This window comes from Cnephaeus nilssonii (assembly GCF_951640355.1).
Source record: "Cnephaeus nilssonii genome assembly, chromosome: 4".
In the NCBI taxonomy this organism is placed as follows: domain Eukaryota; kingdom Metazoa; phylum Chordata; class Mammalia; order Chiroptera; family Vespertilionidae; genus Cnephaeus; species Cnephaeus nilssonii.
This window is the reverse complement of record NC_137075.1, coordinates 63,057,195-63,071,720: the sequence shown is the minus strand read 5'-3', so window position 1 is coordinate 63,071,720 and position 14,526 is coordinate 63,057,195. Positions and strand designations below refer to the sequence as shown.

The 14,526-nt window shown below is 39.7% G+C and overlaps 1 protein-coding gene across 3 annotated transcripts in view; it reads right to left on the bottom strand.

Annotated features, from left to right (window-relative positions):
- The window catches only part of APH1B (aph-1 homolog B, gamma-secretase subunit), a 66,147-nt gene that overhangs the window by 30,311 nt on the left and 21,310 nt on the right, over positions 1 to 14,526 (bottom strand). For 2 of the 3 annotated variants that reach the window (XM_079768214.1, XM_079768215.1), the window contains exons 5-6: positions 12,489 to 12,616; positions 7,630 to 7,822 (exon numbers count right to left, since the gene is read on the bottom strand). In XM_079768214.1, coding sequence (XP_079624340.1) covers positions 7,655 to 7,822; positions 12,489 to 12,616 — 296 coding nt within the window. In that variant the 3' untranslated portion in view covers positions 7,630 to 7,654. Of the gene's footprint in view, positions 1 to 4,478; positions 7,823 to 12,488; positions 12,617 to 14,526 lie in introns of those variants that run through there. The other variant, XM_079768213.1, reaches the window with a different exon arrangement.

Sequence of the window (14,526 nt, the reverse complement as noted above, 5' to 3'; positions counted from 1 at the left end):
TTTCTCACAATATGCTGTTTCTACCATATGCTCAGCAATCCTTGATATTATCAATCTGTTTCATCTCTGACAACCTAGAATCTAAAAATTGTGTGCTTGTTTTGCATTACTTTTATTAATGATTCAGCATTTTATCTTATGTTTACTAGTACTGACTACTGCATTCTGTGAATTACATTTATGCCTTTGATAACTTTTTACTAAATCATATTTTTAATTTGAGAAGCTTCTTATATATTATAGGTGACAACTCTTTGTAATATATGCCAAAAATATTTCTCCCTGTCTTCTTTGCTTATAGTAACTTTTGCTATACAGTTTTAAATTCTATGTCGTCAAATCTGTCCATTTTCTCCCCTTTGTGATTTGCAGCTGCAGTGCAGTGCTGAGAAATATTCTCCACCTTAAGATTATTAAATTATTCTAATACGGTCCTAGTTCTTATATGGATTTATTTTTTTCCATTTGAATTTTTAATATGTCTACATTTTGTGTTATAGTAAAAGTGAGGAAAAGATCTAGCTTTACTTTTTTCCTCCCAAATATAATCAAATAAATCATCAAACAATCTGTTTATTGAGGTGCTGATTCTTTTCCCCGTTAATTCAAAATGCCAATTTTATTATATACCAGATTCTCATCTATACATGGGCCTGTTCTGGAACTTTCTATCCACACCCATTATTATAGACTAATGGTATACTTGGGTATCTAGCAGGCTAAACACAGCAACATTTAGATAGGCTTTATTCTCTGAAAGTAGCGTTGTTTTTTCAGTCCAATCTAGAGATCAGGTAAATTGACAAGCAGGACACAGATTCATGTATCACATTAAAAATTTTAAATATTGATATACTGGGTATTCTTTCATAGTGTGTTAAATAGGCATGGAATATGAGGAATCATCTTTTCATTCATTATATTTTTTGTTCAGTTATTGCAGAACAACAAAAAGTCTGAGTGTAATAAGATTCTATATTAATTGCTAATAAGTACATTTTTCAATGAACATGTACATTTTTGTAATTCTTTCCTTTTACCTTGTTTTTGTTTTTGATTTTATTTAATGAAATGTAATTTTGTATGTTGATGCAAATAACAGTTTGGGGGTCCTAATTTGAATATCTGTTTTATCATTTTTATAATAATTCATTTTTACTCTGTTTTATAAAAGTATTGATCTGTGATGGATTAGGAAAAAAAATTTTTAAATAGCTCTTCACTTCAGATAGTTTGAGAAGCAAACTAGTTCTAGAGAGCCAATCAATTTCAATTTATAATTCTTTGCTCTTGTGTAGAGAAACATGATTGTTTTTTGTATGTTGATATTGAATCCTATGACTATACGAAGTTTACTAATTAGTTCTAGTCACCTTTTAGTAGCTTCCTTAGGATTTTCAACACTGACAATTATACCATCTGAAAATAAATAATTTTCTTTCTTTCTTTCCAATCTGTATGACTTGTTTCTTTTTCTTGTCTTTTTGCACTGGCTAGGACCTCTAGTAAAATATTGAATAAAAGTGGTAAGAGTGGACATCCTTGCCTTGTTCCAATCTTAGTGGAGAAGACATTCAACCTTTTATCATTTTAAGTATGGCTTTAACTGCAGGTTAGATGTTCCCTTTTCAGGTTAGAGAAATTCCTTTATATTATATTCCTAGTTTGCTGAGAAATAAAAAATGGGTGTTAGATTTTGTTTAAAACTTTTCTGCATCTATTGATGTGATCCTGTTTGTTTTAGTCTGTTAATATGGTGAACTGAATGATATTTGTATGTTAAAACAATCTTGTATTATTGGGATAAACTCCACTTGGTCATATGTATTATACCTTTTATATATTACTGGATTCAATTTGCTAAAATATTGTTGATGACTTTTGTATGTATATTAGTGATAGATATTTGTCCATTTCATCTAAGTGTTTAATTTATTAGCTTTAATTTTTAAATAATATTCCCTTTTTATTTAATAATATAAGATCTGTGGTGATGTCTCCTCCCATTCCTGATATTCCTAATTTGTGCCTACTTTTCCCCATATCAATCTGGTCAGAGCTTTACCAAGTATATTAATTTTTCACAAATAACCAGATTTTTGTTTTATTGATTTCCTCTGTTGTTTTTCTGCTTTCTATTTGATTTTTGCTATTTTCTTCATTACTTCCTTTCTTCTACTTATTTTAGCTGTTGCCTGCTCCTCTTTTTTTTTTTTAAATTTTAATTTAATTTTTGTTTTTTTGGGTGTTTTTTTTTTTTTTTTGACTGCTCCTCTTTTTCTGGTTTTTTAAGTAGAAGCTTAAGTCATTGATTTTAAACATTTTTACTTACCTAATAAGCATTTAATGCTCAAAATGTCCCACTCTATTCCCTCCTTAGGCACTTTGCTTTGACAGCTATCCCCACCCTCTCCTGCATCATCAATTATTCCCTTTCCACTGAGTCATTCCTATCTTCATATAAACATGCTGTTATACTGTTATAGTATAGGAAAGAGGAAGGAAGGAAGGAAGGAAGGAAGGAAGGAAGGAAGGAAGGAAGGAAGGAAGGAAGAGAGGGAGGAAGGGAGGGAGGGAGGGAGGGAGGGAGGGAGGGAGAGAGAGAGAGAGAGAGAGAGAGAGAGAGAGAGAGAGAGAGAGGAGGAAGGAGGGAGGGAGAGAAGGAGGGAGAGGAAGGCAGGAAGGCAGGAAGGCAGGAAGGCAGGAAGGCAGGAAGGCAGGAAGGAAGAAAGGAAGGAAGGAAGGAAGGAAGGAAGGAAGGAAGGAAGGAAGGAAGGAAGGAAGGAAGGAAGGAAGGAAAAAAGAGAAAAATACCCTCTCTTGCCCGCACATCCTCCGCAGGCTATCATACCTCTACTATAATTATATGGTTATCTGTACTCTATATACTGTGCCTACTTCCTTATCTCCCAATCTCTATAATCCACTTCACTTAGCTATATGTCCCCACATTGAAATTGCTTTTATCAAGGTCACCCAGCAAATCCATATCTTCATATGCAACCACCAATTCTTACTCCTCACCTTATTCATTATTTAGCATCATTTCACATGCTTTTGGCTCTCAGGCCACCACACTTTCCTGGTTTTCCTTCTTTCCCCAGAGACAAGTCCACCTCCCCTTTCCACCCTCTCAATGGAGCAGCCCACGGTTGTCCTCAGTCCCACCTTTCCTCTCGATCTACATCCATCACCCAGGTGCCCTTCATCCACGCCTACATTTTAAGTACCATCTTATGTATTGGAGCTCTTCTATATTATCTCAAAATTTGTAGCGCCTTTTGTAGTTGCCTTAAAGTAATACTTATGTGTTTTAATCTGGGCAGTCAGATTAAATGTTCCACAAGGACAAAGATCTCTACCACCTGTTATTTTCTTTGTCATCCTTTGTCTGTGCATGGTAAGCCCTGGTTAAAACTATAAACTCCATCTCTGATTGTGCTCAAGCACTGAAAACATATGGTTTTACTTCTGGTAGAAGCAGCAGGGTTTCCAGTCATCCACACTTAAGCAACAAGTACCACCTGCAAGTTACTGAGCCTTGAAGCCAGGACCTGCTCAGGGCTCGTAGTCTATTATGGTCACCTTACTAGTAGGCTGCATGCCTCGTTTATTTGGCCCGTGTTAGCCTTTGAGTTTGACATGCTTGCTTTGGAGTGTATCAACCCCCCAATTCTTTTACTGAGACTGAGACCATAAGCCAGTTGAGTTGTTCCTTCTACTTAGCATTTTCAATGAGGCGAAGGTAAAATATACACTTCTTTCCATTGGAGGTTTCTCATGTGTTGAGGCTGGTCACAGGGAAATCCCTGTCCCAACTAAATACCAGAAATAACAATTAAACTAGAGCCACAATTTCAGTGTGAAAAGGCCGACAAAATTGTACACAAATCTGGTCTGTTACCTTAGGAATGCACACCCTCCACCCCCTGGCTTACAAGTTAGGAGCAAAGAGCCCTTGGTCCCTGGGGATATTTCATCTAATAACACAGTCAACATAAACGTGGAGCCTCATTTCTAACCAGAGTGAACAGGCACCGCATGGTTCTCCGTTTCAGCCACAAAAATCTGTGCAGCCTTTCTGATGGCAAAGGCCAAGCTCGACCTCTTAGCTGTACTGTCTCCTCACCAAGCGGAAGGGGAAAAAGGGACTCCATAGGCCGCTCAGGGTCACCGGGTAGAAACTAAACTGCACTCTCCTTGTCAATCAACTCCCATCTTCAGCCACAATTACATGGTATTTTATAAATTCACTATTTTACAATTATATTTTTCAAGGTGGGGCTCTAGGATCTTGGAGGACTCTCCTCCACATCTCAAGGACCTTCTATGCACCAAACTGCTTCTAAACACACAGAAATGAAATAGGCCTTATGATTTTAAACCAGATAACAAAGACTTATCTTTCAAAAAAAGTCTCAGAGCTGACAGTCATAAACAACAGAATGTACAGCCAAGTTTTATAAAGGAAAAAAGCTGTAATAACAGATACCAAAGGATACTTTATTCCAAAAAAGAGGACACATGGAAAATGGGTAGTGCCAAACAATCTTTTTATTGTTCACTGAAAAATACAGGTCTGGAAAGAGTCTATTGCATTGTGTATTGACTGCAAGGTCTGATATTGCAAGTATATATAACAACAGTATAACATATTAAATGATACATATTATATAAAGAGATAATACCCACCTCTCTAAACACTAATATTTAATAGAATGAAGTAAAAAAGCCTTTCATAAAATGAAAAATGTAAACATTGCAATAATAAACAAAGTGCTCTAAGCAAAGCACTTTAAAATTGTTTTGTTGTGACATGTACTCTGTCTACCTGGACTAGGAATGGTGGGGACCAGGAAAAACACGGCTAACAAAAAACTAGAACTCTCAAGAAGTGCTTGAGAGTGCTATCAACCCTATGGATAAGAACACCTAGCATTTATGAATGAATCTGACACTCTCAGCAAACACTGAAATGTGCTTGAGAATAAAGATATTAACGTTGGGAACAAAAGCCATTTTCTATGCAGTCTGCAGATATCATCATTTATTCCTTTCAGCCATGTTTTCATTAAGATGCACTAAAAGAGGCTATCCTGGCCAGACAGCCAGGCCAGGATCGAGGTAACAGAACTTCTCCAGGTACTACTACTACTAATTTAAATGAATTAAAAATAAATACAAATGTATAGAGAGCAACAAAATCAATCTCTATTATTCACATGGCAACATATTCAAGAGCTGCAACACTAGTCACATTCCAAGGTCCACTACATTTCCCTCCAAACTGAGGAAGCTCTGTGTGGAGAACATTCGACATCAACACCACCTCCCCCTCTCCAAATACTATCAGGGTTCAGAAAGCTCATTATAAATAACAAATTTTTTAAAAATTGCATCTCAATATATATACAGCAACAGAGGAAGACTGTACACTCCCTCTGGGATTCCTTGGCATTAGGCAAAGCAAGGCTCTGAGGCTATTTGCAACAACAGTGCCGAAGCTAACTATGACAATGCTCACATTCTATGAGAAATCGGGATTACGGAGTTCCTTTATTCATAGGTAATCAAGGACTATTAAGTAACTTCCTGAACTAAGACAACAGTCTCACCGTCAAAGAAAATTTTCTTCTCACCTGAGAAGTTTGTATAAGTGAGATTTTACAATATCTCAGCTTCTTTATTTAATATGAAACTATCAATGCACAGAGGACATCCTCAGAGGTCAAGTATGAATAATATTAACATTCTCAGATTGTTCTACATTTGACGGGCCAGCAAATACTTTATCAGACTAACCATTTAAGAGATTTTTAAGTCAATAGTAATAACCAAGTATGTATTTTTCTTATTCTGTTCATCAAAAAATACCATGTTCCAATAGGAATAAAGCTCAATTCAGTGGGAATCTTGTTCCCCTCAACTCTGCACAGTAAATTTCACCATTTGGTCTCTACGACTCTGGCTTTTCCTATGACTCTTCTAGTCTAAGGGAAATCTCATATTAAGGTGGAAAATTGCAAACCCCAGCAGAACCACTGGTTATTAGGACTGAAGCAGACTTTAGGAGAAAAACTGTAATTGTTTAGGGGACTAAGCAATTGTTGTTTCTAGCAAGGTTGTAGCCTTGCTAGGAACACAACTGCTCTTGAATCCCTAGACTGAGAAATTCTAGTAATTTAAACACAGGAGGGAATTTCATTGCAAAAGGTCTAGTTCAACGGTAAGGTTCTGGTCCCCAGAATGATGGTGAGTGGCAGCCCAAAATACTGGCCACATTTCCATTTCGAACATGTTCATGACTCTTTCCCCATTACAGTTTATCCAGTCCTTCCATATGTCCTATCACTGGTGAGCCCCGCCATTGCTGCTCCTGTTTCATTTGGTTGTTCTGCTGCACATATGGGATTCGCTGAGGTGATCACTTTAATGTGCAGGAAATCTCCATTTCATACCATAAGCTTCCTAAAAGCCATCAACTGGGAACCATTTCAAGTGAGTAAAGGCACAACTCACTGGCATTTTCTCTTTATAAAGGAAATCAAAAGCATTGTTTAGAAGCTGAACAAACACCTTGGGTATTCCTATAAATGGAGTTATATATCTGCTACCAAAACTCAGAGACATTTAGTAGATTTACGTATAGACTAGACAGATTACATAAAAGCATGAATTTGGCAGTTGAAAACATATTTCCAATTTCCACTACACCATTCAGGGGCAAGTGCTGGTTAGTACCACAGGAGCGAAATGTGTCCACACCACCCTCTTGGTTTGTTTTCCTCATACACTCCCTCCAGTTCCAGCAAACCTGGCGCTGGTACATCACTCAGCAGCCTGCCACGCTGCTCAAAGGCAGAACAATGGGATTCACCTCAACTAGCCCAGCAACTAGCAGGCCGCTGTGCTGGCCCGCGGAAAGCCTTAAACTCAGAAAAGACTCAGAATTGCATAAAAATTCCTGGTTTTAGAATATCTCCCCAGAAAGTCAGAAAATGATTGGGTTTTTAGTTAAACTGAATTTGTGCTCAAAAACAATGTAATGCCTCAGAAAGCAAAATCAAGAATGGAAAAACTACAGACTGATACAGCTTGTTAGTCAATAGCTTACTTTGGCTAAATTATCATAGTACTCCAGTGCACTGTATTACTGCATTTAGAGGCACAGCCTACATGTTCTCATAAAACAGGGTACTAGTGAAGTACATGAAAACAGTTCATGGCCTTTTGTGACTTCAGAACTGGAAAGGACAGAGGCTGGCCAGGACTTGCCATTCAGCACAAGTGAGTCAGGAGACAGCTAAACATCTGGGTTCTATTCACTCCTGGTGGTCTCAGCAAGTTCCTATCTGGACACTGATGGTTCTCAACTTGGCTGCACATCAGAGTCATCGAGGAAGCTTTTAAAAATTACCCAATGCCCAGAACAATTACACCTGGAGGCGGAAGCCCAGAAACCAGTGTTCTCTTTGCTTCCCCACCAGGCCATTCACACGTGCAGGCAGGGTGAGCTGCTGCATGAAAGCCGTAGCACAGCTAGATAGTTTTGTTTTTCAGTCAATTCCACCAGGAAGAGGAATTTTTAGAAAAAGGCACAGTTATGTTTCCTCTAAAGATGCAGCTTACTGTGTGAGAGTGCTGGCTCGGGAGGTTATCTGGAGCGCTGGCTGTAGAGGAGGAAGTCCTTGTCTTGGCAGAGTAGGTATCGTTTCAGGCTTCGGCGGCTGCCTCCAGCCACGAAGAATGCCCAGGTGCCCATGAGCAGCATGATCATATATGCCGACACCAGACTTATTTCATACTGAGGATTAAGGAAAGTCTGCAAACGAAAAATAAACCAGCTTGGTAACAATGGCTAGCATATCAAACATGTGAGTAACCAAAGACAAAGGGAGATAGGAAATACTTTTAATAGCTGGGGTGTGTCTCACCAAACATGCGATGTATGTCCTGTCCTGGGGAGCACCAGAACCCGCAGACACACAGACTAACCTAGTCAGCAGACACTAGCCTATAGATCTGGGCTGTGCTGTATTCGAATGGCAACCCTAGGAGGTAATGAGAAGCCAGAACCTACTGGAATACCCAACGGGCGATACATGCCATATAACTGGGCCCAATTTATATTTCTTCTGGGCAAGAACCAGTTAGTTCTTAGAACTGAAAGAAAGCTAGACAAGTCCAAGTTACTTTAGTACGAGTCCTTAGTATTTGAGGGAACATGAGGGGACAGCAGCATCTCTTCTTTAGCTGCACAACTGCTGTCAGTCCCAAAAGTTCATTTGAAAAACACGGATGGGGTGCTTAGAGATATTGGGCTACACAATAGTGAAGACTCTAGTTTCTATCCTAATGGAGCTCATACACTGTAAGGGAGATAGGTAATGAATGAAGAAACTAAATTAATTACATAATTACGAACTATGGTGAATATTACATCAGAACAGTTATAATTGTGATGGTGACAGGACAGGTAAGAATGAGGTGATCTATTAGGGTGGTCAAGGAAGGCCCTGAGGAAGTGGCATTTAAACTGAGACACACAGGAGGAGGAGTGAGCCAGCCTTGTGGAGACTAAGGGCGGGAACAAAGGAGCTCGGCACAGCTGAGACCCTGAGAAGAGTCGATATTAATCATGTGTAGGGATGGAGGGGCCGCACATGAGGTAAGGAGTGTGGATTTTATACTCAGTGCAATGGAGGGTCACAATGTTTCCTTCCGGTAGGGGAGCTGAAGGACTTGAGTTAGATTTTTAAACTGCAGAGAAAGATTAAAGGAGGCTATGGTGAGAGCAGTGAGACTAGTTAGGAAGGTTTTGTACTGGATGAGGAGAGTACAGGATGGGGACTTAGACTAGGTGGAAGCAGAGATGGAGAGTGGATGCAAAGAACTGACAGAACTTGCTGATGGATGGAATGTGAGGGGCAGTGAGAGGCCATGCTTCTGGCTTTAGATAAATGGTGGTGCTATTTGATGCGATAATAAAGACGTGAGGAAGACCAAGCTTGGAGTGGTGGGTGAGAATCTAGTCCAAAGAGGACATGTTAAGGGTGACATGCCTGTTAGATTTCAAAAGGCAGATGTCAGGTAAGCAGTTAGATATATGAGTAGGGGAGAGGAGAGGCCTGGGTTAGAAACAGGAATATAGAGACTCAGTCCATAGATGGTATTTTAAACCATGGTTACGAATGAAATTACCCATGGAGCTATTGCAGAGAGAAGGGAAAAGAAAAGTCAAGATCAAGCCCTGAGAACATTTATAAATTGTTTGTGCTGTTCGGTATCACAGGAGCAAATCAGAAGTGTCAACACCATTCCATTGGCCTGACTTATTAAAAAAGAGTCAGCAAGGACTCTAAGAGCCAGCAGTGGAGTAAGAGGAAAACCAGGACAGTGTGATGCCAAAGTCAGAATAGAAAAATGTCTCAGAAAGAAGGTGGTCAGCTCTTTTTAAAGGTTGCTGAGATGAAAACAGAACATTGCCCATTAGATTTGGAGAAATGGAGGTCCTTTTTGACCTTGACAAGTGCAGTTTTAAAGTGGTGGTTGAGCAGAAACTAGATTGGGCTAGAAGTATGAGACGTGAAGAAGTGAAGACAATTTGGGGGGATCACTCTGAGAAGTTTTGCTGTGATGGGGAACAGGGGAAAAGAGGGTGGTGCTGGGAGGGGAGAAGGCAATAATAAGTTTTATGAAGATATGCCTGTACGCCGATACAGAGATGGAAAGGCTGGTGAAGGAGGACAGAGGACAAAGGAGCGAAGTCTTCAGTAGGAAAGGATTAGGTCTAGAACCCAAGTGGAGGAACTGACCTTTGACAGGAGGAGGGATTCTCTGCTGGGCCAGGGTCAGGTGGGGAGATAGGTTCCGATGTAGCCTAGCATTTGCACTTAACAAAAGAGAGGATCTGATTGGGCCAGTGTGTCACTGTACACCTCTGCGAATCAGAGGCTAGGGTTGTGCCTCCAAAGCTCCTCACTTTCCTCACCCTCACCCTCACCCTACCTGCACATGTCCCTGGCTAAGCTCTGGCCAGGGAAATAGGTGATTTTGCAGGTAGCACCTATGTAAAAAGAATGCTTTTCTAAAGAGGCATCTGTGGGCATGGCAGGCATTGAACATTTTCTGGATTCTTCTTCAGAATAATTCTATACCTCAAATCCACTAAATTTTAAGTGCAAAACAAAGAAAAAATTGATTAGACTACATTAAATAACATTTGTTCATAAAAAGACCACATCAGGAGACTATAAAGACAAACTACACTGTAGAAGAAGTTATTTGCAATGCATACACCTGACAAAGTCCTCTTTTAAAGAATACAGGATATCCCCCCAAAAATGTATACACTCTTTAACAGCTGATACCTCAATTCTGAAAATGAAATATATTTTACTAAGCGAAGATTTGACTTTACACAGTTGCCATCGTATTAAGGGTAATGTTAGTATCCTGTACCACTGGAAGGTTTTAGGAAGGAGATGCAGTAACACTGGGTCAGAGGACAAGGAGGCCAATATAAGAAAACCTGACACAAATTCAATGTGTGTATACATTTTTTTGGACATTCTATATATATAGAACCTCCCCCTCCCCCCCAAAAATCCAAACAAAACAGACAGACAACCCCATAGAAGGATGGGCAAAAGACCGGAACAGGCACTTCACAAAAGGATTATCCAAATGGCCAATAACTATATGAAGACATGCTCACCCTCCTGCCCCTGGCTGTTCAGTCCAGGATGCTTTCTCCAGACCAGTTGTTGGCAAACTGTGGCTCGCGAGCCACATGTGGCTCTTTGGCCCCTTGAGTGTGGCTCTTCCACAAAATACCACGTGCGGGCACACACGTACAGTGTGATTGAAACTTCGTGGCCCATGCGCAGAAGTTGGTTTTCGGCTCTCAAAAGAAATTTCAATTGTACTGTTGATATTTGGCTCTGTTGACTAATGAGTTTGCTGACCACTGCTCCAGACCACCTGCAGAACCACCTCTACTTCAAGTCTTTGCTCAAATGTCACCTTCACTGAAGCCTATGTTGACCATCTAATTCAAAAATTCGCCATCTCTCCACCTCCCACACTCTGGATCCCTTTTAACCTGCTCCACTTCTCCTTTCTTTCACAGTACCTACCAATTTCTAGATACTATATAATTTCTCATTATGTCTACTGCTTATTAGATTATAATCCTTACTAGATTATAAAGGCGGTGATCTTTGTTTTGGTCACTAAACTGTTTTGTTCACCTAGAACAGTACCTGGAACCTAGAAGGCACTTAATAATTATTTGTCAAGTGAACAGTCACATAAGACCGTTGGATTCATAAGAAGGACATTTGCTTTTTCATGTAACGTCCTTTCTGGTTATAAAAATGTATGTTGTAAAAAATTTGGAACATGCCAAAAACTATAAAGAATTAAAAGAATCTACCCAGAGATAAATGTATTAATATTTTAATGCCCTCTCTTTCCAATCTTTTTTTTTTTTCATGAAGATTTGACTTTACACAGTTGCCATCGTATTAAGGGTAACGTTAGTATCCTGTACCATTGGAAGGTTTTAGGTAGGAGAGGCAGTAAGACTGGGTCAGAACACAAGAAGGCCAATATAAGAAAACCTGATACAAATTCTAAATGGATGGGGAGGAGAGAAACATAAGACAGGACACCATCAGAAGAAAGCTTTTACATTCTTTAGATGAGAAATAATAAGGGTCTGGACAAGAGAGTGATGAGAATGATTCTGATATAAATATCTGACAAACTGTAATAAAAGTCAGGCCCAAGGCATTCAAAATTACTTAAAAAATGTATCTAGTCAGGTTTTCTTTTTAAACATTATTACTCTTGAAAACTGGCATTATTATAATATCAGAGAGAAGGGATTGAAATGGTCACTCTTGTTACTGATCAGTTAGAGTAAAACTGATACAACCCTGTGGACAGTATTTTAGCAATTTGCATCAAGGGCTTTAAAAATATTCATACTATTTAACTTTATAATTCCATTCCTTGGAACAATATATTTTAAAAGTTTCATGTACAAAGATGTCCAAGACAGCATTATAATAACCAAAAGTAGAAACAGAAGGGATTAGTCAGTTAAGCACTCTATAATACAATTCTTCTGTAATGATATAAAGCCATTAAAATTTATATATTAAAAATATTTATAAGAACATGGAGATTGTTTAAGATGTGTTACACGACAAAGCATAATTCAAGACTATTTCAGGTTTGACTGTACTCATTAAAAAGAAAGACAGTAGGGAAAAATCTTTAATGAGATCAACCAAAAATAATAGTTGTCTTTCTGTAGTAAAACTTAAATGATTTATCTATCATTCTCCATTCTTTCAAGTAACATTTCTGAATTTCCTCATTTTCCCATGAGCATGTACTTCATTTAGGGTGGAATCTACCACTGCAGACAGGTGGACTTGAGCTCCAAAAAACAGTTTGAGCACAGTGGCCGTACTCACCAGGGCTGACACCAGCAGGTGGGTCAGAATAACTGCAAGAAGGGGGTACCAGTTTTTCTTCTCACAGCCATCAAAAAATATAATGCCCCAGAACACGTGCAGCAATATGATCACCAGCGTCATGAAAGCTGAAAGACAGCCACCCATTAGTGCTCAGGCATTCGACCAGCAGACGCCAAAGCCCACTGAACACCTCACCTGGTCATGGTACACAGGCTCTTGGGGTTCCACACCACTGGGGGGGCTTCACTGCCCCCTGACAGAAGCAGGACCAGGACACACATTTGCTCAAATGTAATTTGGAAAACATTTCTAAACCAGGGGTCAACTCTGCAGCTGTTTCTCTAGAATGTGAACTGTTAAAAGTCAACTTGAATCTGGCTTTCAAGAAGTGTCTCTGACCCCTAGCCAGTTTGGCTTAGTGGATAGAGTGTTGGCCTGGAGACTAACAGGTCCCGGGGTTCAATTCTAGTCAAGGGCACGTACTTCAGCTGCAGGCTCTATCCCTGAGGGGTGTGTGGGGGAAGCAACCAATCAATGTCACTCTCTCTCCCCCTCCCTTCCACTCTCTCTAAAAATCAATGGAAAAATATCCTCAGGTGAGGATTAACAAAAAAAAATAAGTTTCTCTGAGGAATGAAATAAAACTATTGTAATATCTAATCAGCTTTTTCTAAATTAAGCCTTCTACACTAATTAAGAGACACTTTTCTCAATTAAATGGAATATCTTTTGTATTTTTGTTATTTGTTTTTGTTAATCCTGACCTGATTATATTTTTTTCCCATTGATTTTTTTGGGGGGAGAGTGGGAGAGGGAAATACAGAGAGAAACATCAATGTGAGAGAAACACATCAATTGGTTGCCTCCTGCATGAGCCCTGACCAGGGCCCATGAAGTGATGGTGTAGAGTTGAGACCACTGAAGACACTCAGGAGTTAAGTTTATATCAGAAAAGACAGGGTAGAAACTACCATCTACACAGGCTCAAATGTTCACACTCTAATGTTTTTCTAAAACCTAGATGTCAATCAAATGGCAAGAGAAAGCAATGACACCATAAATGTGTCATCTGTTTGTCAGCTTATGTTTGCCCTTCTGTCTATGCATTACCATGAACATTAAAACCAGCCAATCATGCTCCCAAGTCCTGGAGTTACAGCTACTTGGGAAAATGCTCTAACTTAGGGAATTTTCAGACCATTCTCATCCAAAAGAGCATTCTTCTGTGAGTTTCACACGAAAATCCTTAGCTCTGACCTTTCTTCCAAATTCTGAGCCCACATTTCTGTTTGCAAGGCCCTTTCCTGCTGAAAACATACCTTTGATGGATTGGCCCTGTCTCCAAAGTAAAGTCTACATCTATGCCTGTCTGTGCTGGGCACTGATCTAGGCACTGGGGGTATCATGGTGCACAAAACACAGCCTCATCTGGCTGGTATTCTTCAGTGGTTAAGCATCGACCTATAAACCAGGAGGTCACAGTTTGATTCCCCGTCAGGGCACATGCCTGGGTTTTGGGCTCGATCCCCAATAGGAGTCATGCAGGAAGCAGCCAATCGATGATTCTCTCTCATCATTCTATCTCTCTCTCCCTCTCTGAAATCAATAAGAATATATTAAAACAAAACAAAAACACAGTCTCATGGAACTCTCCCTACCTTTACAGTTTACTGTCTTATTAACACAATATCTGACCTCTTGAGCAATTATTAAAACAATGGACATTTCTACTTGACTGCTTATTTATTCAGCTAGCACTAGTTTCCGGCTGACTCCCTTGGTCATCATAAGTCTTTACTATTGCAATGTGCTATTTAGAATACTGTGATTTTATTGCTTACTAGAGGCTTGGCGCAAGAAATTCGTGCACGGGGTGGGGGATGTGTGTCCCTCAGCCCAGTCTGCACCCTCTCCAATCTGGGACATCCCTCTCACAATCCAGGACTGCCGGCTCCCAACCACTCACTTGCCTGCTTGCCTGATCACCCCCTAACCACTTCTGCCTGCCAGCCTGATCGATGCCTAACTGCTCTCC